The 27058-nt window shown below is 51.6% G+C and overlaps 1 protein-coding gene and 1 long non-coding RNA gene across 2 annotated transcripts; both read right to left on the reverse strand.

Moving 5' to 3' along the window:
- Window positions 1-184: 184 nt before the first annotated feature.
- LOC128088684 (rho GTPase-activating protein 32-like) lies at window positions 185-26555 on the reverse strand. The gene is made up of 13 exons (XM_052699424.1): window positions 26484-26555; window positions 26057-26179; window positions 25400-25477; window positions 24525-24606; window positions 23676-23819; window positions 23295-23397; window positions 22898-23030; window positions 22287-22369; window positions 21805-21912; window positions 21289-21434; window positions 20588-20792; window positions 19646-19791; window positions 185-615 (listed from the first exon to the last, which is right to left on the reverse strand). The coding sequence occupies exons 1-13, from the start codon at window positions 26535-26537 to the stop codon at window positions 185-187; spliced, it is 1836 nt and encodes a 611-aa protein (XP_052555384.1). The 5' UTR covers window positions 26538-26555.
- On the reverse strand, window positions 8386-11201 carry LOC128088679 (uncharacterized). The gene is made up of 4 exons (XR_008210346.1): window positions 10722-11201; window positions 10200-10306; window positions 9929-10027; window positions 8386-8471 (listed from the first exon to the last, which is right to left on the reverse strand). It is a non-coding gene; the product is annotated as an uncharacterized LOC128088679 (long non-coding RNA).
- Window positions 26556-27058: the final 503 nt, after the last annotated feature.

Raw genomic sequence — 27058 nt, forward strand, 5'->3', positions numbered from 1 at the left:
CTCAGCGTTGCCAGCAGAGGTGCCTTGCTGTGTGCCGCATTCATCCCAGTCCTCGTGAATGAAGACTCCACAGGCAGTCAAGGCGTTGAGTGAGTATAAGTGCGCTTTTATTATTAAAGGAAAACACAGGAGGGCGTGAGAGGTCCAGGTAAAGATGGGAATCGTCCTCTCTTGGATGGAAAGATCACGTAGAGAGTGGCTCAGAGCTCTCAGAGATGCTGCACGGTGCCTGGGACTGGAGGCCTGATTGTACGCCCCCCTCCAAGAGGCTCTGCTGCTCCTCCTCGCTGATGCTGACCTGCTCCTGCACAGAGGTGTTGCTGTCCGGGCACTCGGACTGTACTTGGGCTGGGCTGCACTGCAAAGGTGCCGGGTCACAGTCCAGGCTGGTGACTGCGGTGCCTGGTGGGCACAGGTCAGCATCTTCAGCACAGCCGGGAGAAATGAGGGCTTCAACTTGGATGAGCTCCCTCTCTCCATCACTGTTGTTACATGCAAGGCTGTCACGTGATCCGCAGCCATTTGTGCTTCCCAAGAGCTCTCCATTGGTGGAAGCACACAGCCCAGCTTCGCTACTTTCTCCAGCTCTTCTGGGTGGACAAGGGCTCAGTTCATCTAGGAAGGATACACAGGGGGTTAGTGCCAAACTTTCACAAGCTGAATTACAAAAGGGGTTCTTGATCAGGGGAGAACTAAAGGTGTTAGGTATGGGTTGGAATGCTGGAAGTAGATACAAGCCCACTGACAGCAAGAATTCTACGTTGCTGAAAAGCAAGGCGTTGAAAGCTGGATTTGCACCCTTACCTGCCAGCACTACGATTTCTGTTTCTGAGGGCTCCCTGGGATGGTGCTGTGGCTGGCGTTTGGCCCCAGACGATGGTTTCCCCAGGCTGAAGCAGGAACACCAACAGCCAGCTGGTGATTCCTTTATCTTGCTGGGTGGACTTGGTCTGGAGAGAGAAAACAGGGAATGGTGGGAGTCGTGCGTGGCGCAGGGTGAGGGAAGAGCTGCACTGAGCTCGTGCCAACAGTTGCTTGTTCCTAGCACCGCCTGGTTCCTGCTGAAACACAGCTTAGAAACTCGCTCCATTTCAAGCAGTTGAGGATGGTTCCATTCCTATAGCTCAGCCCTGAAGTCTTGCTGGCTAAATTCCCCTCAACTGTGTCAAGCAAGATGCAGAGCATGTGAGGTCCACAGGCTCCACACCTGTACAGGACAGCATCAAAGGGTGGCTTTGATTGAGTAGGCAGGCATAACTGCTGGCTGAGCAATTGCACAGCCATAAAGGAACTTCAAAAGCATCTCTGACTCTGACACTGACAGCTCATCAGCCCATTTCACTGCCATGTCTAGTTTCTAGTGTCAGCAGGTCTGACCAACAGCTCTGCGTAGAGGAGAACCACAACTGGATTCAGGCACGAGGCTCTGAAATCTGGAAAACCCCAACCTTTCCAGGTACAGCCAGCACAGGCCAGGGTAGACGTCAGCGTGGCTTTGTGCATCTCGTCACTGCCTGCCCAGCAAGGAAGGAACGGCACCGTTGTGAGGCTAAACTGAGCCCGGCGGGCAACTCAATGTTAGTTGAATCTCACAGTCCAAAGGGAGGGGAGATTCACTGCAACACTTCAGGCACCATTCATTAAATCTAATTTCCACAAGTTTAGGCACTAGAAATAATGGAGACAGAACAAACACAACCCACCCAAACAGTGATGATAGCTGCTGGAAAACAAAGTCCTCTTTACCTTTCAGGTGGAAAGTCGATGACTGTGTGGAATTTCCCCCGTACAGCTGTGGGGCCTTCTTCCACCTCTATGTCCCTGCTCTCTGTCACAGCGACAGGAGAGCTGCTGTGGCCTCGCCTCCGTGCCTGCGCCTCCTCCAGGCTGAGCAGCTCTGTGGCAGGAGAAGACGCCTGCACAGACTGGGGCCCTGAGAGAGAACTGTGCCCTGGAAGGGAAAACCACAGGTGAGAGCCAGGATCAGAAAGCGGCAGCACAGCCATCGCAGGTCTGGGGGAGCTGCTGTGTTTTCCTCAGACTTGCTTAACCGAGCCACTGGAAGAAGAGCAGCTCAAAACAACCATGTGCTCAGAGGTGTGTCTATGGCAAAGGACGCAGTCATCATTAAGAGCAGCTCCCTGTATCGAAACAGGCAAACAAAAACCCTAGAAAATGGGGGCAGGGAACTGAGAAAGCTCCGCTGCCACACGTTAATCAAGCTTCACCTGCTTGCAAAACATCATAATGACAGTGATGGTTTTTTCTCCTTGTCAAGTTTGGGCTTGCACATTCTCAGCATCCAGCAACTGGACGCCAGATTCCAATCTAAGCCCAGAAGTCTGCTGTTCCCTCGACAGGAAAAGTGTATTTCAAAGGACTTGGAAAAGGCCTGCATTTGATCCAGGTGTCTGACCAAGATAAAGCTAATGGAGGAAGACACTCACCTGCTCCATCTGCAATGTCCGATCCGGATGTGGAGCAGAAGAGGACGTCTGTGTGGTCGATGATGAATTCCACCACAGCCGACTGCGTCTGCAGTTCCGTGCAGGCAGCTCTCCCGCTGGCGCAGGCAGACTCGCTCTGCTGTGATCTGTAGAAAAGGCAGGTTTTAGAAGTCATTCAGCCAAGATCGCTTCCCCAGGTCTGAATTACTGCAGCCCAAAGCTGTCACATTTGTTCTCAGGAGACTTCCGCAGCGCGCATATAAGAGATGCCACTGAAGAAGTTCTCCTGGCTGATCAAGGACACACCAGTCCCATCTAAACAAGAGAGCAGCAATGCTCAGCTAGAAATTGTGCCCACGCGGGGTTGGAGAACAGTCCAGGCTCCTGCTCTGCTGTCAGCCACTCACTGCACATTTTACAGGAGAAGAGCACATGTGGTGCAGAAGAAGGGAGGACTGCTTTATTCTACTGGAGAACAGATGTAAGCGTTCTGTTGAAACGGAAAAAGAAGTTTACCTTAGGAGGTTTGGAGCCCACACAATGGCTAAGTTCTTAGCGTGCATGTTGGTGACAGAGCTGTTTGCAGCAAGACAGGCCAAGTGTCTCATCAGGAACGCCAGGGTCCTGGGAAACAAGAGAGGCAAATGTTCAGCACCAGCCAGCATGCCGTGCTGCCACTCACAAAGCAAACCTCAATTCACACTAGTTGTTATTACTGCTACTGATGCTGAAGATGAAGTAGATCCAACTTGACCAAGTGCCACGCTGCAGCACCCAGCACCAGCACAGCACAGCCACAGCCATCAGCTGCACCAAGCCTACCCCCGTGCCCAGGAACTGACCCAATAAATTAACCCCGTAAATTAAACCGGTGCAGCCTTCAACCGCTTCAACATACCCAGGCATCGTGTTGCTCACGTGAGACAAAGCCTGGAATCGCACCATTGCCCTCTGAAGTGCAGCAGGGCTGAGCTCAGCAGGCTGAGGGCAGCACTGACCTGTAGTGAGGAGCGGGCAGCTGCTGGATGACGTCCCGCATTCTGACCAGCCGCTCCTCCTCTGTAGTGGCACCAACAGCATCCTGGAAAAGGGCAGAAAGGGATTGAGACACAAATCAGGCGAGATACCTGCCGCAGGGTCGGGAACCATGGGCACAGCGCGCTGCTGGTCAGCACTGAGAAAGATTTTAGGCCTCCCCAGAGGCATCTGGCAAACATAGCGGCACGCAGCTGGTGCCACCACGGCCAAGGAGTCCAAGCACCGGGCCGGTTTACAGCCTGGTTGGGCAGCTCAGCTCCTCGCAGGGGGCATTCATCTCCAAGTACGCTTGGCTATTAATCCCCTTCCTGTTCCAGAAATAGCTGGGGAATAGCAAAATCAAACAAACAAACAAACAACACAGGAATTCTCGCAAGCACTGTGAATATGGAAATAACCACCTCCTGGGGCCACCAGAAGCGGCATCAGCACGATGCAGGATGTGGCAAAGACATGCGAGTAAACCCCATGGGGCTAACAGAAGAAGGGCCTCAGAGCTGGGGCACTGCTGCAGCCATCTCCCAAGAGGCCCAGCAAAGAGGGAAAGGAAAGGCGTTGCCTCGTGCTTACCGAGAACTTGTCGTACAGCTGGTCGGTCAGCAGGGGGGTCGGGAGCTCCCTGAAGTACATTTTGCAGAGGGAGCTCGCGCTGTGAACGTCGCGGACGGTTAGCTCAGGAACCTGCTCACACTCAAATTCCTGGCTGCAGAGAAGGACACGAAAGCGGTTGAGAAAGAGGAAAGCAAGTCAAAAGCCACACCCAATGCAATCAAGAGTTGGAAGGGCTTCCTGATGTACAGGAGAACACAAACACTCGGCCACCAGCACCACGTCAGCCGTGCTGGATGGGATGTTCCCAAAGGAGACCTTTTCTCTGTGCTAAGGCGTTGCCCGCAGGCCTCTGAACGCCCGCAACAGGGCACGTGCCCCTGCTGGCAGCTGTGTCTGTCAGTCGCAGCACTCTTACCGCAGTCTCTGGACGTTGGACGCCACGCCGGACAGGCGGTATATCCCCTGCACCACGCCATGCTGCTCGATGAACTCGGCGCAGCTCTGGAGGACCTGGGGGACTAAAGAACACGTGCCGGCGGTTACTGGAGCTCCTTAGTCAAGTCCTGCCTCAGGCTGCGCTCCCGTCACATCCCATCCACTAAGCCCAGCCGGGCTTGGCTGAAGCAAATACAAACGTGCTTGTCTCTTGGGAGCATTAGCCTCACTTCATCTTTCAGCCATCAACTCCCATTCCCCGTTTCTCCACTGGTATCAACCTGCCCCTTGCTACATACCATCTCCCTTTCATCGTTAGGTTCTCAAACAGGGAAGCTCTCAGGAATGGGCTGTCCCTTACCATCACGACCAGAGTGAAGAAGATGCTCTCCCAGGTCACGGCCGAACACCCTCTCCTTCTCCACCTCCCGCTCTTTCCGTTGCTTTGGGCGGGCCTTCACCACGGAACGAAGGAAGGTGAGGAGCTTGCCGCGCTTCTTTGGCACTGCACAACAAAAGGAAGAAACCAGTTCATCTCAGGTTTGGCTCCGTTGGACGAGGCCGAGCACAACACCTTCTACAGAGCACCTCAAAACGGGAAGAACATGATGAGCAAGTGCGTACCAAAATGGATTTTCCCCAACCCTGGATGAGTCCAAGGCCAGACTGGATGGGGCCCTGGGCAGCCTGGTCCAGTCCCACTTTAAACGTGGAGCTTGGTTGGCAGCCCAGCTTGAGGCAAGGGGGCTTGGAGCTTGATGATCCTCGAGCTCCCTTCCACGCCAAGCCATTCTACAAGGATTCTAGGATTTCCCCAACTCCAGTCATAAAACACAGCAGGACTGGGCCAAATCTCTGCACGTTCTGATGGAGTTGAATGCACTCCTCTTGCTTAGCTTGCTCAACCTGGGCATTAAGGACCCTCTTGAAAAGCCACGTTCTGATCAAGCGTGTCACTAGCACAACCAGACCTCTATCTGTCCACCAGGGACGCTGGCTGTTCTCAGCCTCGTACGGACTTGCCGGAGAACTGCCTTGGCCTTCCCTCATTCTCACTGCCTACAAAACACCAGCCATACGCCCCGTGCTATGCAGGAAGGATTATCAGCACAGAGGATAAGGGGGGAAGGATAAGGGAGGTATTAAACATGGAACACACCCAAAAAAGACTCCATTTTGCTTCCCTGCACCATCAAATGTCTCATCGTACCTGGCTTTGGCACTGAATTGATGAGAGACTCCGGGATTTTTCCGTTAATGAGCTCCACACACTCACCAGGGAAAAATCCAACCTGTAACAAGAGGAAGAAGAGACGTGCAATACTGAAGGCAGCGTTTCTCAGGCCTGAACTGTTCAAACATCACCTTTTCCTCATCACGTGCCTGCCGGATGCTCCGTAAGACAATCCAACCAAAAAATGGCCTGCTTAAAGTTAATAATTATTCCAAATTGGCAGGCAAATATCCATAAAACTGTGTATGGAGCGGGGAAAGGACAAGTATGCTATGCACCCCTAAATCTCAAGCGTGCCCGAAGGGAAAGACTTCATACAGAAGCTATATATTATGATAGATTGACGCAGCTAGATCTGAGTTGGCACAGCCTATGAACTTTCTGCTTGCTGACTGAGATGCAGCTGCCATCCCCAGCTCTGAGCTACCCAGCGTTCTGCAGCCAGCAGCAGCAGCAAGCACGCAGAGGCTCTGTTACCCTGCCTCATCTCAGCTGACAGGCAGCGACTTCCTAAAAGACGCTGACTTCACCTTCTGCATGGGTGCAAGCACAAGTGCTCAGAGACACTGAAACACGTGTCCTAGCTGCTGCATTTCCAAAGGTGCGGTTCAGTGGCCGTGACCTGATGCACGCTGTGAGGGCTCTTCTTTCTAAGTTAACTGAGGAGGCAGTTTCCTACAAAGACCAACTTTCAGCTCTGGCCTAAGCCCACAGCAAAAGGGAAAGTCCTCTGACACCAGCACAAGGAAACCATTTTCCATGTGGAGCCATGCTGTGCAGGCAGGGCAGCTCTAAGCTGAGATTCCTGCCTCGACCGAAGTTGCGCTCTCACGTCTGAAGCTTGGGCCTACCTGAAAGCCGTGCTTGCCTCTCCAGCGGGGGCTCAGCTCCTGAGGCGGCATCTCGATGACGCACACGAGGTCTCCCACCTGCAAGAGATTGCAACGTCAATCCCAGCTTCAGCACGGCTGGGAGGAAAGCGCAGCTCAAATGACTGCATTCTTCTGCACTGCCCAATATCGTCAAGCTTGAGAGCCATTGCACCAGTGCAGCTCTTCAGGCATTTGCAGTCGTACAACTGAACGTGCAAGTAGAAGAGTCACTCCAATACACAACATACAGAATTCAGCTGTTCAGTATGAAATGGTTCTCAGAAGCAGCAGGCTCTTTGCCAATGGGAGAGCTCCAATTAAACCGCAGGCATAAGTCAGCCAAACAGATCCTGAACAGATCTGCACACTCCATACACTGCTCTGCCATTACTCAGAGACCAGGCTACCACACTGGGCAGTAGCTCTTGGATCACAAGATTCCAATGCCAAATAGAGCCATAGTTTAGAGATGGCTGAACTCCTCCCTGCATCCAACCCAGTGCAAGTCTAATCTGGAGCCGCATCTTCTGAGCTTCACCTCACCCAACATTCGGAAGGTGTCTGAGAATATTCCTGATAGCTTCACACGTTATACTCTTCTGTACAGGACAACAAGGAACGCCCTTAACTGCTTACCTCCAAGGAGAGTTCACCCGGTGCCTGGGCAACGTATCTCTTAATAACGTGGGCAGCAGCAATAGCTGGGATATTAAGAGATGACTCCTCACGGACCAGCAGGGGCTTCCCGTTGTTCTCAGCCTGAAACAGAGAGCACAGGCCACGGTGAGGAGCTGAGGGCAAACGAGGAGGATTTCAGGCTGAGGAGCATGTCAGCAGAGAAAGCTGCAGGAAGTGCACTCCGTCCTTATCATGGGCACACAAGAAGGAACGGCAAGGCTAAGAACATGCCCGCAGCAAGGAAAGAAAGCCTTGAAGGCAGCTTTTCAGTGACACCGATAGAGCCGCAAGGATTCGCTCTCTTGAAAAGCAGGAGAGCACATCTGCAGCTCACTCTGCTGGCTCAAATCAGGGAACAAAGACCAATCAGAGCTCCACACTCTACCTCCATCCGTGTCATGCCAGGCTCACAGCTGATCTCGCTGCACGCGATGCCCATCACAGCAGGCACGACAAGCTGGAATGAAAAGAAACACGCTCATATTTTCTCTCTTCACACACCACACTATTGAGAGACTTCTTCAGAACTACCCTTGGCTATCCTCTGGCACAGGCGGGTGCTCTAGAAGAACCCACTCTGTTCACTCCGTTCAAATGGGACAGCTCATTAGGCATTTGACCAAGCAGCTGTCCCTCTGCTAGCAGATGGGGACTGGCACAAAGCAGCAGATGCATTCGCCCAGGGCGCTCTGACAGCGCAGCAGCAGGGCAGTGAGAGGAATCATTGCTGCAGGTGCATCTGCTCCCCGGCCACAGCTCCCAGCAGCCTCACCACCGGCACCTGCTGCAGCCCCGCACATCAAGGATTTCCTCTGCTTGCATCTCTGCTGTGCTCCCTACAGCTGCCGCGCACACTCTCACAGGCCAAGTGTGCGTGCTTGTGACCTTGGGTCACGCTGTGCAGCTCGGCACAAACTGGGCCTAGGACTCTTTGCCTACGGGATTGCTTTCCTTCAGACCAGCTGGTCACAGCACCACACACAGCATCCTCCTGAGGGCGGAGCTGCAGGGGAAGGGAAAAAACCCACACGGGACCAGTGTCCCATCAACGCTGGGTGAGGCTGTGTTACCAAACATGGTGCGACACAGTGCTGGTCAACCACGTGGGGGGACAAAGCGTGGCACGTACCTGGCAGGAGATCAGAACAAGGTAGACAATTCCTTGAACTCGCAGCTGTTTCTTGTCACTTTGCTCTGTGCTTCCACGAGCGAAAGCTGCACCAAGGGAGCGGATAGAGGAGAGAGAAGGAACAGGTCTGTGAGCTTGCACAATGGAGCAAAGATGACAAGGGAAAAGCCACGGGACAAATGCCATCTTTGCGGATCGCTTGGGAATGCAGGTACTGGCTGAAAGTTACGTCTGATGGACAAGAGTAAGCAGTACGAGCTGCTAGGAGCTCCACCAGACAGCAGTTTTCAACAGCTCTCTGCCCACCCGTCCATCCCACGCTGTCTCAGCTTACCTACAAGATGCTGCACAAGACGGGGTGAAAAGGAAGGCACTCAGTCGCTGCACAAGGGCAACAAGCGAGCTACTCACGCAGAGCTCAAGCGCTCCAATGAAGGGACGCAGCACGCACTGCTCCTCCCCTCATTCCAGCCTCTTGTGACATCACTAAGGGCCACCAGGCTGCTCCGCCATGACGACAGGGTGGGGAGGCAAGACCATGTCACACGACCAGAAGATTCCAACACCGCACCCAACATTCTAGAATCAGTGGGCCCTTGGAATTCTACCTCAGCCCAATCCTGCACAAGCTGCCATGCGGTTGTCATGACCACAGCGCAGGACCCAGCGCTTGCTCCTGTGCAGCCTCGTACGGCTGGCCTCAGGCCGTCCCTCTGCAGGGCCTTCCTGCCCTCGGGCAGATGGACGTTGCTTCCCAACAGCGTACCTCGCAGCGCAGGGCCTATGTACAATCCACACTGCAGTCCTATAGATCTGTATCAAGCTATCTATACCCAGACACACAGTCACCACTACCATCTTCTTTCTGAGTCTTGAGGTACGCCATTCAGCGGTTTCATTGCCATCAAACAACCCCACTGACGGCACACTGCTGACACAACGTCCTTGCAAACACAGCAGCAACTCCTGGCACCGATAGCTCCGGGTACAACAAGCACAGGGCTCTGGGTTGCTTTGGATGCAGTTGCAGCATGGATCTGAGGGCTTTGTGGAAGGGGATATATTGCAAATGGCACCGACGTTTTCAGACCATTTCTCTTTCGGCATGGTCCCAGCACCTGGCATGCTGATCATCATCCTGAATATACATTTTGTCAAAGTTCTACAACTAATGAAATAGTTCCTTACCAAACGCAATCTGATCACTCTTCTGGCCATATTTTGTTCCAGCTACCGCTTCCTGCGGGTGGCACCAATAGCGCTGCATCACCTATAGCTCTCTGCTCTTACAGTTCTCATGCTGTCTGGGCAGTCCTCGTGGCCTCACAACTCTCTCATGCCACACGTGCCACATTCTGAGGCACAGAAGATATATCACACTACTTCAAAACGCCTTTTTTTTTTTTTAAATACAATGATACTAGGGATAATCATCTGGAGCTAGAGCATTATAAAAAAATTCCCTTTAGTTCAACCATAAGTCTGCCCCATGGACTCCAGAAGAGCTCTAAGAACATGCAGCCTGGACATGGATGGCAGCTACCATAACAGTAAGCAATGAAAAATGAGGTGGTGAGCCATGCTGTGTCATTGCATCTGCGGGCAGGGATTCTCCTTGGACTGAGCAGAGTGCAGATGTCGCCTGAGAAAAGAGCTTAGGATCATTCAGGAAAAGCAAATGAGTTGAGTAATTAATTGAAGAAACTCACGTTCTAAAGGTACTTAGAAGGAGAGAGTATTTCCCAACAGAATGGGTTTAACTGTCTATTCCCTGTTTTGCTAGACAGGTCTACTCTATGGATGCTTAGACTGACCTGAGAGGGCATGCTTCAGCACACCCCACAATTTCCAGTTTCCACATCGTCCAGGCAGCGCAAGTGCGGTGTACGTCTCCCTTGGCACAGACATCAAGCTTTTCTTCCTGTGCAATCAACTAATTATGACGGGGGAAGGGGACAGTACAGGCCTCACAAGAGAAGAGCCTGGCGGAACGATTTTAGAGCTGGGAGTCAGGCAAATGACTCGGCTCAAGTGCACCTATACCAATGCACGCAGCATGAGCAACAAGCAGGAGGAACTGGAAGCCATTGTGCACCAGGCTAACTACGATCTAGCTGCTGTTACTGAAACATGGTGGGACTGCTCCCATGACTGGAGCGTTGAGATTGATGGCTATAAGCTCTGCAGAAGGGATAGACAAGGAAGGAAGCCAGAATATTCATCAATACTGAATTGATCCTGCAATTCAGGAACCTCACAAGCAACCTGAAATAAGCGTTTAAAAAAAAAAAAAAAAAAAAAAGAAAAGAAAAAGGAGAAAAAGGTAATCAGCATACCAGCAGCTGTTCTTCTTCAAACCATGGTTCCCAAGCATACTGCAATTGGACAAGCTATAGCTTATCACATCAAAAGCCATCTAGAAGATTCAGTTATTGGTACTGGCCATGTCGGCATTCGCTCACTGTAAGCATCTGCAGGACAAGTCCATGGACCGAATGACCTTGTGCACCCATCCTTCTGTCTCAGCTGCAAGAATAATCCTCACTCCCAGCCATTTCCAGTTTTCTTTCTTACAAAAGATGAAAGATATAAAGAAGCTCTTCATTCAAAAGTTACTTGATTATACAAACAACTAAATTCCAGCCTGCTTTAATCCAAAGTGCCATCTAGTTTGCATACAGAGAACTAGGGTGCATATAGGAAAGAACGCACGCACACTCTAGTTTTCAATGGCCAGAATATCATAATAAACACATAGAAAAACAGCCTTTACTCTGGAGGCTTGTATGGCAAAGCCAATTGTTTGGACCAGCTCATTAATATACTATATCTAGTTTGTCAATTCCAGCTACGAATTTTATATGTCATTATGATCAATGATTGTGGAAGCCCAAAGGGCAATCTCTCATTTTCAACAGACCTCCTTTTTGACTGAGATGGAATTTATTACATTTAAAATTCATCACTCCTCTTTGTTTGCAACACTGTCCTCTGACAAACTCCTCAACACAATCAGCTCAAGTCTTCTACCTGAATTTCTGGGATGACTGTGACAAGTATTCCTTCACGATGCTCAGATGTGCACCGTCTCCCATGAGCATCTTGCTGGACGCAGCATGCTGCAGCATCTTTGCAACAAACCAAGGTTTCTTCGTTGATCTGCAGTCAGCTGCCCTCCAGCTGCAAGATCCATTAGGTCAAATGCATCCAGTGCCACCATGGCCGGATTCACGTAGCGGTGATAGAGTAAGTTGCCAACAATCAAGGACAAGTTGAGGAGAGAAAAAAACACGTGGAAAACCAATGGCACAGACCTCCACTGACTTTTACTGACACTACTCCGAGTGAGTTCTGACCAATTACTTTCCAGTGAGCTTTCTGTACCACATGCAGACACGCTCTCTAGAGTCAAGAAGGTCACCTGCGATACGCAGTAGTACCTCAGGTCGCAAATAAATCAGTGAAAACACAAGCTGCACATTGCAGTGTTAAGATAGTAACTCACGCAGCGTGCTGCGCTGGGACAGTTGTCTTTTACTTCATAGCATTGCTTTTCCACCACTTCCCTTCAAGTGCCTTAAAAACAAAACAAATACAACCAACAACAGAATCCTCAAAATCTGGTCAACATCAAGCACTGGAAGAAACACAGAACTCTGACTGGGGACGGATGGGAGCCCATCAAGACTTTATAGACACAGATTAAAGGGAGGACAGGGACAGATGACGTAGCGGGGGATCTACAGGCCAACCAACCAGGATGACCACGTGGATGAAACCTTCTCATGGGCAGACAGGAACAGCTGCATGCTGTGATTCTATGAACACGGCCTGTGTTGAGAAGGAGCACAATGCTCATCTCGTTCCAACCCCCCGCTGCGTGCAGGTTCACCAACCAGCAGCCCAGGCTGCCCAGAGCCACATCCAGCCAGGCCTTGAATGCCTCCAGGGATGGGGCATCCACAGCCTCCTTGGGCAGCCTGCCCGAGTTGTGGGCAGAGATTGGCTTGGTAGAGTAAGAGCTACGGTATCTGTATCTATGAGTTAACACAGAAGAAATGCTTTGGGGCTTTTTTTGGCCTACCTCTTCATGAGATTCACTTCTAATAGTCTCAACACCCCTGTCACAAGATGATCTACTGCGTCCAGTTCTGGGCTCCCCAGTACAAATAAGACAGGGATCTCTTGGAAAGAGTCCAGCGGAGGGCCACGAAGATGGTGAAGGGCCTGGAGCATCTCTGCTATGAGGAAAGGCTGAGTGAACTGGGTCTGTTCAGCCTTGAGAAAAGAAGACTGAGAGGGGACCTGATCCAGGTCTATAAATATCTAAGGTGTGGGGGGCAGAATGGTGAGGCCAGACTGTTTTCAGTGGTGAGTGGAGACAGGACAAGGAGAAACGGCTGGAAACTGCAGCATAGGAAGTTCCGCACAAACATGCGCAAGAACTTCTTTACAGTGAGGTGACGGAGCACTGGAACAGGCTGCCCAGGGAGGTGGTGGAGTCTCCTTCTCTGCAGATGTTCAAGACCTGCCTGGATGCCTACCTGTGCGACCTGGTGTAGGGAACCTGCTTTGGCAGGGGGGTTGGACTCGATGAGCTCTGGAGGTCCCTTAAAACCCCTACAATTCTGTGATCTTTATACCTTTCAGAAGAAAGCCATCTCGAGCTGATGGAAAAAAGCTGGTAGCAATTGGACAGATGCATGCAATGAATACAGGGATGGTTCGGAACGATTAACAGAGCAATGCAAAGCAGCTGAGCAACTTTCAGAAAAAAACAGTAGCAACAGCTTCCATACCCGGCCTCACCATTCTGAGATCCCATCTGGTTCACCCAGCACTTGTAAATATCCACTGGATCCGTTCTGACGTTGAGCGATTCGTCCTCAATTATCTCCTTCACAACTGGGGCCAAGATCTGCCTCAGTGCGTTCTGACCACGGGCACCACGGTTGAAAGAGCGCATCTCAAAAATACAGAGGAAACAAAGGGACTTCTACACAGGCACAACTATTTCCTTTCAGTATTTAAACAAGTAAGCAATCAGCAACAAAAGCCATTCACAGCATGCCGCTATGGGAAATCCAGCAGCAGAGAATAAAGCATAGACATGCACTTTCCTGAACTACTACTCCAAAAAAAGATAATAATAATTAAACAAACCTTTTAGGCGTTACCTGTTGGAGGGCACATACCATCCTCACACTTAAAAACATCAAAAAAGGCATGACTGCCTCCAACATTACATGTATTTGCTATTCCTAGCAAGTTGTGAAGCTCCGTATCAGCCAGAAGTCATAAACACCAAACTCCTAAGTGGCAATCAACTCAATTATGCCGACAGACAGCCAGAATCCTTAAGCCTGACAGCCAGGAAAAAACCCAAACCAGACAGCATCTGATTTTCAGCCTCCTCATCAGTTTTGGAAAACAGTGACCTTCGCGTCAGCTTCACTCTGGCCTGTAAAGCCCAAGCTCGCAGTCTGTGCCAAGTCCTTCTTACTAGACAGCAGAGAACTTAGATGGGAATGAATCTTAGGAAAGCACTGCAGTAGATCAAAAACAGTGCCTCCCTGAGCAAGAAAGCACTGGCTAAAGAAAAATGGCTTTAATCCTAAAGAACAAAGGTAATTCCTCCTCCTTCCAGGTTACAGAAAGGACTGACGTGAAACAGCATGAGCAGAAGGCAGGGACAGGTCAGCATTATCAGCTAATGAGCACGGGACATCACACAACAACAGCTGCAATTTTAGCAGCGGCCCAAACTCAGGCAACAGCAAGGCTGTGTCCTATGCTACAACGTACTTGATCTCTTCCTGCAATGCTGTTTGCAACAGCCGCAACAGCAGAGATTCCTCTCTCTGACTGGATGCGTAGTTATGCAGCGTGAAGATGGCTGAATCCATGAACTCTGTGGGTTTGTTTTGAGGCATCTGCAAAAGCAGCTTGGCCAAGTACGTTGGAGTAGTCTAAAACAAGAAGAAAAAGTACTTAGTGCACGTGTATAATCAATGACTATTAAGATGTTGTCATTATGAAATAAACAAGAGAGTTTGACAAAGCAGACTAAGCTAACAAAAGGAGAATAAATAGAAGGCTTACCCCTATCCTGGGCTCACTTACAAAACTCCAGCAGAGCAGATCTCCAGACGAGATCCTTCCCCACTGGCAGCCAGCTCTTAAACAGGTCTAGGAGGGCTGTAGCCAGGCTGCACCCCTTCCAGCAGCACAGCTGCATTGCCTTCACCTGTGCTCCTCTGCCTGACTCACTGCTCGCCTCAGGTGATCAATCAGAGGTTCAGGCCATGACTCAGCAGTTCCCATACAGCACGTGTCCACAAAAGCCAACACCACAAAGACAGACAGCGCCTCAACACCGCAGTGCAGAAGTACAGACTGTTCCAATACACGTAAGCATCTATGACAAGAGCAGTGAATGAAAAGCTGCATACCTCAAGTAGAAAAGATGCTGATAGGCTTCCAGCTTTTCCCTCTCCTCTTTGCTCCAAGCTTGCAAACCTCCCTTTTGCTCGTTCAGCGTCACCACGTCACAGAGCTGTTCCTTGTTCTCCTTGCTAAGATTTTTGCTATGAGAAACAACATCCTGCAAAGAACACAGAGGGACAGATTCCACATTTAAATAACACGCAATATGGGAAAAAGCTGCACGATAGCACTTCCTTTTGTGTGGATAAGGCAGTCAAGGTACATCAGGAGATCGTGAAGTGAAACATTATCTGTTGTAGCAGCGATTTCTGTCTTGTCCCCACATTCCAGAATTGGGTGAGAACCTACAAGGACTAATTGCTTTGAGCAGGGACTACTGTCACAGCTGGTAGCGTTCTGAAGATGCTTGAAAATGCCTTTCTTTCTCAACTGTGCTTGAAGCCCCAAGCCCTGTTTCCATTTTGCTGACTCCCTGCCTCCACTGCTCTGATAACGATGATACTTTTTGCTGCCAGCATCAGCCCAAGAGCTGGAGCCTCCTTTGGAACTGAACTTCACTGCTGCCATGGTTCAGATTTTACACAAGGTCAAGCCTAGCGCCACGCTATTCAGGACCAAAGGAAAAGGTGACTGTAACTTCAGCTTGAGTTAAAAAAAGGCACCGCTGTATCAGCAACGTTGTTCTTGTGTGCAATCAATCGTCAGCAAAGTGACAGAGGGGGCTTCCATCAGCCAACCAACACCAAGCAGTCTGAGCACATTTCCTGCTCCAAAATCACCTCCCCCTCTGATACAGCACACAAAACGTGAGAAGAAATTAAGGTGTGCAAGTCCATGACTCACGTAACCACAAGTGAACAGACAAACAGTTCTCAGAGCCTTCAAGCATACCATCTATTGCTTTCCCTTGGTCCCCAGTGGGTTTTTTTCTGGTGCTTTGTTTTTAAAACACTTGAAGCCTTGATGTTTCTGCTGCAGTTCTCTTTCTAGGGATACATAGTAATAAGTGGAACAGTTAGGAACTTACTGGGAGGAAAACCTGTAACTCGGGGGGAAATACTTCCCACTGCATCTGAGTAAGTGAGATCCAGGCTCAGAAGGTCCTCATGCTAACTGCCACTGGCCTCAATTCACTCTGCTCGTCTCCCAGCACTGCATTTCCTACCTGCAGTGTCATTCTGTTCTTCACTAGCAGTCCAATCTTGAGGTCCATGAGATTGAGGTCATTTTCAAGCTGTTGATTAGATCGGATCAAGGTCACAGCTTCCTCACACAGTTTCATTAGCTCCAGCTCCTCCTGAAAATCTGGGTCCGATCGAGCAAGTGAACCAATTTCCCAACCACAGCCGTAGGTGGGTTTTCAGCATTAACTAAAAACAAGAGACAAAACAGCAGAGGACAGGAAACAAATTAATGCATGTGTTACCTCTGTGCAGACAGCATGTCAAGCAGCAGCCAGTCCAGGATCACAGAATCACAGAATCACCTGGGTTGGAAGGGACCTCAAGGATCATGTAGTTCCAACCCCCCTGCCTAGCAGGGCCACCAAACGTACACATTCAGATCAGGTTGCCCAGGACCCCGTCCAACCTGGCCTTGAACACGTCCAAGGACGGGGCATCCACAACCTCCCTGGGCAGCCTGTTCCAGGGCCTAACTACTCTCCTTGTGAAGAACTTCCCCCTAACATCCAACCTAAGTCTTTCCTCCTTCAACTTGGATCCATTTCCCCTAGTCCTGCTGTTGTCAGCCCTTCTGAAGAGTTTACTCTCCTCCTGGGTGTAGGTTCCCTTCAGGTATTGATAGGCTGCAATGAGGTCACCCCGCAGCCTTCTCTTCTCCAGGCTGAACAAGCCCAATTCCCTCAGCCTGTCCTCATAGGGGAGGTGCTCCAGCCCCCTGCTCATCTTAGTCGCCCTCCTCTGGACCCTTTCCAAGATCTCTATGTCTTTCTTGTACTGAGGGCTCCACACCTGGACACAGTACTCCAGGTGGGGCCTCACAAGAGCCGAGTAGAGAGGGACAATCACCTCCCTGTCCCTGCTGACCACCCCTCTCCTGATGGAGCCCAGGATCCCATTTGCCTTTCGAGCTGCCAGAGCGCACTGCTGGCTCATGTTCAGTCTCTCATCCATCAGGAACCCCAGGTCCTTCTCTGCCGAGCTGCTCTCAAGGCCCACTCCTCCCACCCTGTACAGGTGCCTGGGGTTCTTCCGGCCCAAATGCAAAACCTTGCACTTTGCCATGTTGAACCTCATTAGGTTCACCCGAGCCCAGCCCTCAAGCCTGTCAAGGTCCCTCTGAATAGCATCCCTTCCTTCCACCGTATCTACCGCACCACTCAGCTTGGTGTCGTCAGCAAATTAACACCAATGGGCTTGAATAACTCCTGACAGCATCCGGAACTTCTGGCATGGAATAAATCACGACAGAAGTCAACGCTATAGGATGAAGTCAGTATCAGCTTAGGGGAGTCCACCTTGCTGAACTTACCCCAAAGATCAGCGCTCCTATTTCCCAGCAGCAAAAGTACTACCGTGAACCAACTTTGCACAGAATCACAGAAGGGACCTCCAAAGAGCACCTCGTCCAATCCCCCTGCTGGGGCAGGATCACCTAGATTAGGGCACACAGGAACATGTCCACGTAGCTGCTGAATGTCTCCACAGGAGATCCCACAACCTCTTTGGGCAGCCCATCCCAGTGTTCTGTTACCCTTGCCGTGAAGAAGTTGTTCCTCTTATTTATGTGGGACCCCCTATGCTCCAGCTTGCACACATTGCCCCTTGTCCTATCACTGGATGCCACTGAGAAGAGCTTGCCTTCATCCTCCTCACGCTCACTATTCACACATTTATAAACATCAACGAGGTCACCCCTCAGTCTCCTCCAAGCTAAAGAGACCCAGCTTTCTCAGCCTTTCCTCACAGGGAGATGCTCCACTCATCAGGGCAGAGTAGAGGGGAAAGAGCACCTCTCCACCTCCTATCCGTACTCTTCCTCATACACCCCACGATGCCCTCTTGGCCACGAGAGCACAGTGCTGGCTCATGCTCCTCCTACCGCCCACCAGGATCCCCTGATCCCTTTCTCCTACGCTGCTCTCCAACAGCTCAGCCCCCAACCTATACTGGTACTCAGGTTGCTCTTGCCCAGATGCAAGACTCCACACCTGCCCTTGTTCTTTCTCATTCCGTTTCTCCCCACCCAACTCTCCAGGTCTCGCTGGAAGGCAGCACAGCCTTTTGCTGTGTCAGCCACTCTGCCCAGTTTTGTGTCAGCCGGGAGAAATGAGGGCTTCAACTTGGATCAGCTCCTTCTTTCCATCACTGTTGTTATGCGGCAGGCTGTCAGCTGAACCGCAGCCATTTGTGCTTCCCAACAGCTCTCCATTGGTGGAAGCACACAGCCCAGCATCACTACATGCTCTGGCTCTGCTCGGTTGACAAGAGCACAAATCACCTATAAAAGAATGAACAGGGGTTGGTGTCAAACTCTCCCAGGCTGAATTACAAAAGTGGTTCTTGATCAGGGGAGAACTGAAGGTGTCAGGTATGGGCTGGAACGCTAGAAGGGCAATCAAGCCCAGTGACAGCATGCATTCTATGTTGCTGGAAAGCAGAGCTTTGGAAGCAGGATTTGCACTCTTACCTGCCAGCACTACGACTTGCATTTCTGCAGGCTCCCTGGCATTGCACTGCAGTTGGCGTTTGGCCACAGAAGATGGTTTTCCCAGGCTGAAACAGGAACACCAACAGCCAGCTGCTGATTCCTTCAAGGAATGGACGCTGCCGGAGGAGAGAGGTGCTAGGGAGCAGCCAAGGCATCACAGTGCATCCAAAAGCCCTGAAAGGCATCACAAAGCCACCGCCAGGAAGCTTGGGGTCACCACGAGCAGAATCCAAGATGCTAGAGATTATTTGCTACCGTACCAACTGGGACCTGCAGACATCCCAAAGCCAGACAGAATGGGAAATAACCCAGAGCTCTGCTTCGTGCACCCTGCAGCCTCAGCGTTGCCAGCAGAGGTGCCTTGCTGTGTGCCGCATTCATCCCAGTCCTCGTGAATGAAGACTCCACAGGCACTCAAGGCGTTGAGTGAGTATAAGTGCGCTTTTATTATTAAAGGAAAACACAGGAGGGCGTGAGAGGTCCAGGTAAAGATGGGAATCGTCCTCTCTTGGATGGAAAGATCACGTAGAGAGTGGCTCAGAGCTCTCAGAGATGCTGCACGGTGCCTGGGACTGGAGGCCTGATTGTACGCCCCCCTCCAAGAGGCTCTGCTGCTCCTCCTCGCTGATGCTGACCTGCTCCTGCACAGAGGTGTTGCTGTCCGGGCACTCGGACTGTACTTGGGCTGGGCTGCACTGCAAAGGTGCCGGGTCACAGTCCAGGCTGGTGACTGCGGTGCCTGGTGGGCACAGGTCAGCATCTTCAGCACAGCCGGGAGAAATGAGGGCTTCAACTTGGATGAGCTCCCTCTCTCCATCACTGTTGTTACGTGCAAGGCTGTCACGTGATCCGCAGCCATTTGTGCTTCCCAAGAGCTCTCCATTGGTGGAAGCACACAGCCCAGCTTCGCTACTTTCTCCGGTTCTTCTGGGTGGACAAGGGCTCAGTTCATCTAGGAAGGATACACAGGGGGTTAGTGCCAAACTTTCACAAGCTGAATTACAAAAGGGGTTCTTGATCAGGGGAGAACTAAAGGTGTTAGGTATGGGTTGGAACGCTGGAAGTAGATACAAGCCCACTGACAGCAAGAATTCTATGTTGCTGAAAAGCAAGGCGTTGAAAGCTGGATTTGCACCCTTACCTGCCAGCACTACGATTTCTATTTCTGAGGGCTCCCTGGGATGGTGCTGTGGCTGGCGTTTGGCCCCAGACGATGGTTTCCCCAGGCTGAAGCAGGAACACCAACAGCCAGCTGGTGATTCCTTTATCTTGCTGGGTGGACTTGGTCTGGAGAGAGAAAACAGGGAATGGTGTGAGTCGTGCGTGGCGCAGGGTGAGGGAAGAGCTGCACTGAGCTCGTGCCAACAGTTGCTTGTTCCTAGCACCGCCTGGTTCCTGCTGAAACACAGCTTAGAAACTCGCTCCATTTCAAGCAGTTGAGGATGGTTCCATTCCTATAGCTCAGCCCTGAAGTCTTGCTGGCTAAATTCCCCTCAACTGTGTCAAGCAAGATGCAGAGCATGTGAGGTCCACAGGCTCCACACCTGTACAGGACAGCATCAAAGGGTGGCTTTGATTGAGTAGGCAGGCATAACTGCTGGCTGAGGAATTGCACAGCCATAAAGGAACTTCAAAAGCATCTCTGACTCTGACACTGACAGCTCATCAGCCCATTTCACTGCCATGTCTAGTTTCTAGTGTCAGCAGGTCTGACCAACAGCTCTGCGTAGAGGAGAACCACAACTGGATTCAGGCACGAGGCTCTGAAATCTGGAAAACCCCAACCTTTCCAGGTACAGCCAGCACAGGCCAGGGTAGACGTCAGCGTGGCTTTGTGCATCTCGTCACTGCCTGCCCAGCAAGGAAGGAACGGCACCGTTGTGAGGCTAAACTGAGCCCGGCGGGCAACTCAATGTTAGTTGAATCTCACAGTCCAAAGGGAGGGGAGATTCACTGCAACACTTCAGGCACCATTCATTAAATCTAATTTCCACAAGTTTAGGCACTAGAAATAATGGAGACAGAACAAACACAACCCACCCAAACAGTGATGATAGCTGCTGGAAAACAAAGTCCTCTTTACCTTTCAGGTGGAAAGTCGATGACTGTGTGGAATTTCCCCCGTACAGCTGTGGGGCCTTCTTCCACCTCTATGTCCCTGCTCTCTGTCACAGCGACAGGAGAGCTGCTGTGGCCTCGCCTCCGTGCCTGCGCCTCCTCCAGGCTGAGCAGCTCTGTGGCAGGAGAAGACGCCTGCACAGACTGGGGCCCTGAGAGAGAACTGTGCCCTGGAAGGGAAAACCACAGGTGAGAGCCAGGATCAGAAAGCGGCAGCACAGCCATCGCAGGTCTGGGGGAGCTGCTGTGTTTTCCTCAGACTTGCTTAACCGAGCCACTGGAAGAAGAGCAGCTCAAAACAACCATGTGCTCAGAGGTGTGTCTATGGCAAAGGACGCAGTCATCATTAAGAGCAGCTCCCTGTATCGAAACAGGCAAACAAAAACCCTAGAAAATGGGGGCAGGGAACTGAGAAAGCTCCGCTGCCACACGTTAATCAAGCTTCACCTGCTTGCAAAACATCATAATGACAGTGATGGTTTTTTCTCCTTGTCAAGTTTGGGCTTGCACATTCTCAGCATCCAGCAACTGGACGCCAGATTCCAATCTAAGCCCAGAAGTCTGCTGTTCCCTCGACAGGAAAAGTGTATTTCAAAGGACTTGGAAAAGGCCTGCATTTGATCCAGGTGTCTGACCAAGATAAAGCTAATGGAGGAAGACACTCACCTGCTCCATCTGCAATGTCCGATCCGGATGTGGAGCAGAAGAGGACGTCTGTGTGGTCGATGATGAATTCCACCACAGCCGACTGCGTCTGCAGTTCCGTGCAGGCAGCTCTCCCGCTGGCGCAGGCAGACTCGCTCTGCTGTGATCTGTAGAAAAGGCAGGTTTTAGAAGTCATTCAGCCAAGATCGCTTCCCCAGGTCTGAATTACTGCAGCCCAAAGCTGTCACATTTGTTCTCAGGAGACTTCCGCGGCGGGCATATAAGAGATGCCACTGAAGAAGTTCTCCTGGCTGATCAAGGACACACCAGTCCCATCTAAACAAGAGAGCAGCAATGCTCAGCTAGAAATTGTGCCCACGCGGGGTTGGAGAACAGTCCAGGCTCCTGCTCTGCTGTCAGCCACTCACTGCACATTTTACAGGAGAAGAGCACATGTGGTGCAGAAGAAGGGAGGACTGCTTTATTCTACTGGAGAACAGATGTAAGCGTTCTGTTGAAACGGAAAAAGAAGTTTACCTTAGGAGGTTTGGAGCCCACACAATGGCTAAGTTCTTAGCATGCATGTTGGTGACAGAGCTGTTTGCAGCAAGACAGGCCAAGTGTCTCATCAGGAACACCAGGGTCCTGGGAAACAAGAGAGGCAAATGTTCAGCACCAGCCAGCATGCCGTGCTGCCACTCACAAAGCAAACCTCAATTCACACTAGTTGTTATTACTGCTACTGATGCTGAAGATGAAGTAGACCCAACTTGACCAAGTGCCACGCTGCAGCACCCAGCACCAGCACAGCACAGCCACAGCCATCAGCTGCACCAAGCCTACCCCCGTGCCCAGGAACTGACCCAATAAATTAACCCTGTAAATTAAACCGGTGCAGCCTTCAACCGCTTCAACATACCCAGGCATCGTGTTGCTCACGTGAGACAAAGCCTGGAATCGCACCATTGCCCTCTGAAGTGCAGCAGGGCTGAGCTCAGCAGGCTGAGGGCAGCACTGACCTGTAGTGAGGAGCGGGCAGCTGCTGGATGACGTCCCGCATTCTGACCAGCCGCTCCTCCTCCGTAGTGGCACCAACAGCATCCTGGAAAAGGGCAGAAAGGGATTGAGACACAAATCAGGCGAGATACCTGCCGCAGGGTCGGGAACCATGGGCACAGCGCGCTGCTGGTCAGCACTGAGAAAGATTTTAGGCCTCCCCAGAGGCATCTGGCAAACATAGCGGCACGCAGCTGGTGCCACCACGGCCAAGGAGTCCAAGCACCGGGCCGGTTTACAGCCTGGTTGGGCAGCTCAGCTCCTCGCAGGGGGCATTCATCTCCAAGTACGCTTGGCTATTAATCCCCTTCCTGTTCCAGAAATAGCTGGGGAATAGCAAAAAACAAACAAACAAACAAACAACACAGGAATTCTCGCAAGCACTGTGAATATGGAAATAACCACCTCCTGGGGCCACCAGAAGCGGCATCAGCACGATGCAGGATGTGGCAAAGACATGCGAGTAAACCCCATGGGGCTAACAGAAGAAGGGCCTCAGAGCTGGGGCACTGCTGCAGCCATCTCCCAAGAGGCCCAGCGAAGAGGGAAAGGAAAGGCGTTGCCTCGTGCTTACCGAGAACTTGTCGTACAGCTGGTCGGTCAGCAGGGGGGTCGGGAGCTCCCTGAAGTACATTTTGCAGAGGGAGCTCGCGCTGTGAACGTCGCGGACGGTTAGCTCAGGAACCTGCTCAGACTCAAATTCCTGGCTGCAGAGAAGGACACGAAAGCGGTTGAGAAAGAGGAAAGCAAGTCAAAAGCCACACCCAATGCAATCAAGAGTTGGAAGGGCTTCCTGATGTACAGGAGAACACAAACACTCGGCCACCAGCACCACGTCAGCCGTGCTGGATGGGATGTTCCCAAAGGAGACCTTTTCTCTGTGCTAAGGCGTTGCCCGCAGGCCTCTGAACGCCCGCAACAGGGCACGTGCCCCTGCTGGCAGCTGTGTCTGTCAGTCGCAGCACTCTTACCGCAGTCTCTGGACGTTGGACGCCACGCCGGACAGGCGGTATATCCCCTGCACCACGCCATGCTGCTCGATGAACTCGGCGCAGCTCTGGAGGACCTGGGGGACTAAAGAACACGTGCCGGCGGTTACTGGAGCTCCTTAGTCAAGTCCTGCCTCAGGCTGCGCTCCCGTCACATCCCATCCACTAAGCCCAGCCGGGCTTGGCTGAAGCAAATACAAACGTGCTTGTCTCTTGGGAGCATTAGCCTCACTTCATCTTTCAGCCATCAACTCCCATTCCCCGTTTCTCCACTGGTATCAACCTGCCCCTTGCTACATACCATCTCCCTTTCATCGTTAGGTTCTCAAACAGGGAAGCTCTCAGGAATGGGCTGTCCCTTACCATCACGACCAGAGTGAAGAAGATGCTCTCCCAGGTCACGGCCGAACACCCTCTCCTTCTCCACCTCCCGCTCTTTCCGTTGCTTTGGGCGGGCCTTCACCACGGAACGAAGGAAGGTGAGGAGCTTGCCGCGCTTCTTTGGCACTGCACAACAAAAGGAAGAAACCAGTTCATCTCAGGTTTGGCTCCGTTGGACGAGGCCGAGCACAACACCTTCTACAGAGCACCTCAAAACGGGAAGAACATGATGAGCAAGTGCGTACCAAAATGGATTTTCCCCAACCCTGGATGAGTCCAAGGCCAGACTGGATGGGGCCCTGGGCAGCCTGGTCCAGTCCCACTTTAAACGTGGAGCTTGGTTGGCAGCCCAGCTTGAGGCAAGGGGGCTTGGAGCTTGATGATCCTCGAGCTCCCTTCCACGCCAAGCCATTCTACAAGGATTCTAGGATTTCCCCAACTCCAGTCATAAAACACAGGAGGACTGGGCCAAATCTCTGCACGTTCTGATGGAGTTGAATGCACTCCTCTTGCTTAGCTTGCTCAACCTGGGCATTAAGGACCCTCTTGAAAAGCCACGTTCTGATCAAGCGTGTCACTAGCACAACCAGACCTCTATCTGTCCACCAGGGACGCTGGCTGTTCTCAGCCTCGTACGGACTTGCCGGAGAACTGCCTTGGCCTTCCCTCCTTCTCACTGCCTACAAAACACCAGCCATACGCCCCGTGCTATGCAGGAAGGATTATCAGCACAGAGGATAAGGGGGGAAGGATAAGGGAGGTATTAAACATGGAACACACCCAAAAAAGACTCCATTTTGCTTCCCTGCACCATCAAATGTCTCATCGTACCTGGCTTTGGCACTGAATTGATGAGAGACTCCGGGATTTTTCCGTTAATGAGCTCCACACACTCACCAGGGAAAAATCCAACCTGTAACAAGAGGAAGAAGAGACGTGCAATACTGAAGGCAGCGTTTCTCAGGCCTGAACTGTTCAAACATCACCTTTTCCTCATCACGTGCCTGCCGGATGCTCCGTAAGACAATCCAACCAAAAAATGGCCTGCTTAAAATTAATAATTATTCCAAATTGGCAGGCAAATATCCATAAAACTGTGTATGGAGCGGGGAAAGGACAAGTATGCTATGCACCCCTAAATCTCAAGCGTGCCCGAAGGGAAAGACTTCATACAGAAGCTATATATTATGATAGATTGATGCAGCTAGATCTGAGTTGGCACAGCCTATGAACTTTCTGCTTGCTGACTGAGATGCAGCTGCCATCCCCAGCTCTGAGCTACCCAGCGTTCTGCAGCCAGCAGCAGCAGCAAGCACGCAGAGGCTCTGTTACCCTGCCTCATCTCAGCTGACAGGCAGCGACTTCCTAAAAGACGCTGACTTCACCTTCTGCATGGGTGCAAGCACAAGTGCTCAGAGACACTGAAACACGTGTCCTAGCTGCTGCATTTCCAAAGGTGCGGTTCAGTGGCCGTGACCTGATGCACGCTGTGAGGGCTCTTCTTTCTAAGTTAACTGAGGAGGCAGTTTCCTACAAAGACCAACTTTCAGCTCTGGCCTAAGCCCACAGCAAAAGGGAAAGTCCTCTGACACCAGCACAAGGAAACCATTTTCCATGTGGAGCCATGCTGTGCAGGCAGGGCAGCTCTAAGCTGAGATTCCTGCCTCGACCGAAGTTGCGCTCTCACGTCTGAAGCTTGGGCCTACCTGAAAGCCGTGCTTGCCTCTCCAGCGGGGGCTCAGCTCCTGAGGCGGCATCTCGATGACGCACACGAGGTCTCCCACCTGCAAGAGATTGCAACGTCAATCCCAGCTTCAGCACGGCTGGGAGGAAAGCGCAGCTCAAATGACTGCATTCTTCTGCACTGCCCAATATCGTCAAGCTTGAGAGCCATTGCACCAGTGCAGCTCTTCAGGCATTTGCAGTCGTACAACTGAACGTGCAAGTAGAAGAGTCACTCCAATACACAACATACAGAATTCAGCTGTTCAGTATGAAATGGTTCTCAGAAGCAGCAGGCTCTTTGCCAAAGGGAGAGCTCCAATTAAACCGCAGGCATAAGTCAGCCAAACAGATCCTGAACAGATCTGCACACTCCATACACTGCTCTGCCATTGCTCAGAGACCAGGCTACCACACTGGGCAGTAGCTCTTGGATCACAAGATTCCAATGCCAAATAGAGCCATAGTTTACAGATGGCTGAACTCCTCCCTGCATCCAACCCAGTGCAAGTCTAATCTGGAGCCGCATCTTCTGAGCTTCACCTCACCAAACATTCGGAAGGTGTCTGAGAATATTCCTGAGAGCTTCACACGTTATACTCTTCTGTACAGGACAACAAGGAACGCCCTTAACTGCTTACCTCCAAGGAGAGTTCACCCGGTGCCTGGGCAACGTATCTCTTAATAACGTGGGCAGCAGCAATAGCTGGGATATTAAGAGATGACTCCTCACGGACCAGCAGGGGCTTCCCGTTGTTCTCAGCCTGAAACAGAGAGCACAGGCCACGGTGAGGAGCTGAGGGCAAACGAGGAGGATTTCAGGCTGAGGAGCATGTCAGCAGAGAAAGCTGCAGGAAGTGCACTCCGTCCTTATCATGGGCACACAAGAAGGAACGGCAAGGCTAAGAACATGCCCGCAGCAAGGAAAGAAAGCCTTGAAGGCAGCTTTTCAGTGACACCGATAGAGCCGCAAGGATTCGCTCTCTTGAAAAGCAGGAGAGCACATCTGCAGCTCACTCTGCTGGCTCAAATCAGGGAACAAAGACCAATCAGAGCTCCACACTCTACCTCCATCCGTGTCATGCCAGGCTCACAGCTGATCTCGCTGCACGCGATGCCCATCACAGCAGGCACGACAAGCTGGAATGAAAAGAAACACGCTCATATTTTCTCTCTTCACACACCACACTATTGAGAGACTTCTTCAGAACTACCCTTGGCTATCCTCTGGCACAGGCGGGTGCTCTAGAAGAACCCACTCTGTTCACTCCGTTCAAATGGGACAGCTCATTAGGCATTTGACCAAGCAGCTGTCCCTCTGCTAGCAGATGGGGACTGGCACAAAGCAGCAGATGCATTCGCCCAGGGCGCTCTGACAGCGCAGCAGCAGGGCAGTGAGAGGAATCATTGCTGCAGGTGCATCTGCTCCCCGGCCACAGCTCCCAGCAGCCTCACCACCGGCACCTGCTGCAGCCCCGCACATCAAGGATTTCCTCTGCTTGCATCTCTGCTGTGCTCCCTACAGCTGCCGCGCACACTCTCACAGGCCAAGCGTGCGTGCTTGTGACCTTGGGTCACGCTGTGCAGCTCAGCACAAACTGGGCCTAGGACTCTTTGCCTACGGGATTGCTTTCCTTCAGACC

This window comes from Tympanuchus pallidicinctus, unplaced genomic scaffold (assembly GCF_026119805.1).
Source record: "Tympanuchus pallidicinctus isolate F22 unplaced genomic scaffold, pur_lepc_1.0 scaffold36, whole genome shotgun sequence".
NCBI lineage: Eukaryota > Metazoa > Chordata > Aves > Galliformes > Phasianidae > Tympanuchus > Tympanuchus pallidicinctus.

Bases quoted from the DNA above. Each gene is read 5' to 3' on its own strand.
- LOC128088684 (XM_052699424.1), bottom strand. From the start codon at position 26,537: ATGGGCATCGCGTGCAGCGAGATCAGCTGTGAGCCTGGCATGACACGG. The intron at 26,180-26,483 runs GTAGAGTGTGGA...TCTCTGTTTCAG, and splicing joins CTGGCATGACACGGATGGAG to GCTGAGAACAACGGGAAGCC. The intron at 25,478-26,056 runs GTAAGCAGTTAA...AATCTCTTGCAG, and splicing joins CGGGTGAACTCTCCTTGGAG to GTGGGAGACCTCGTGTGCGT.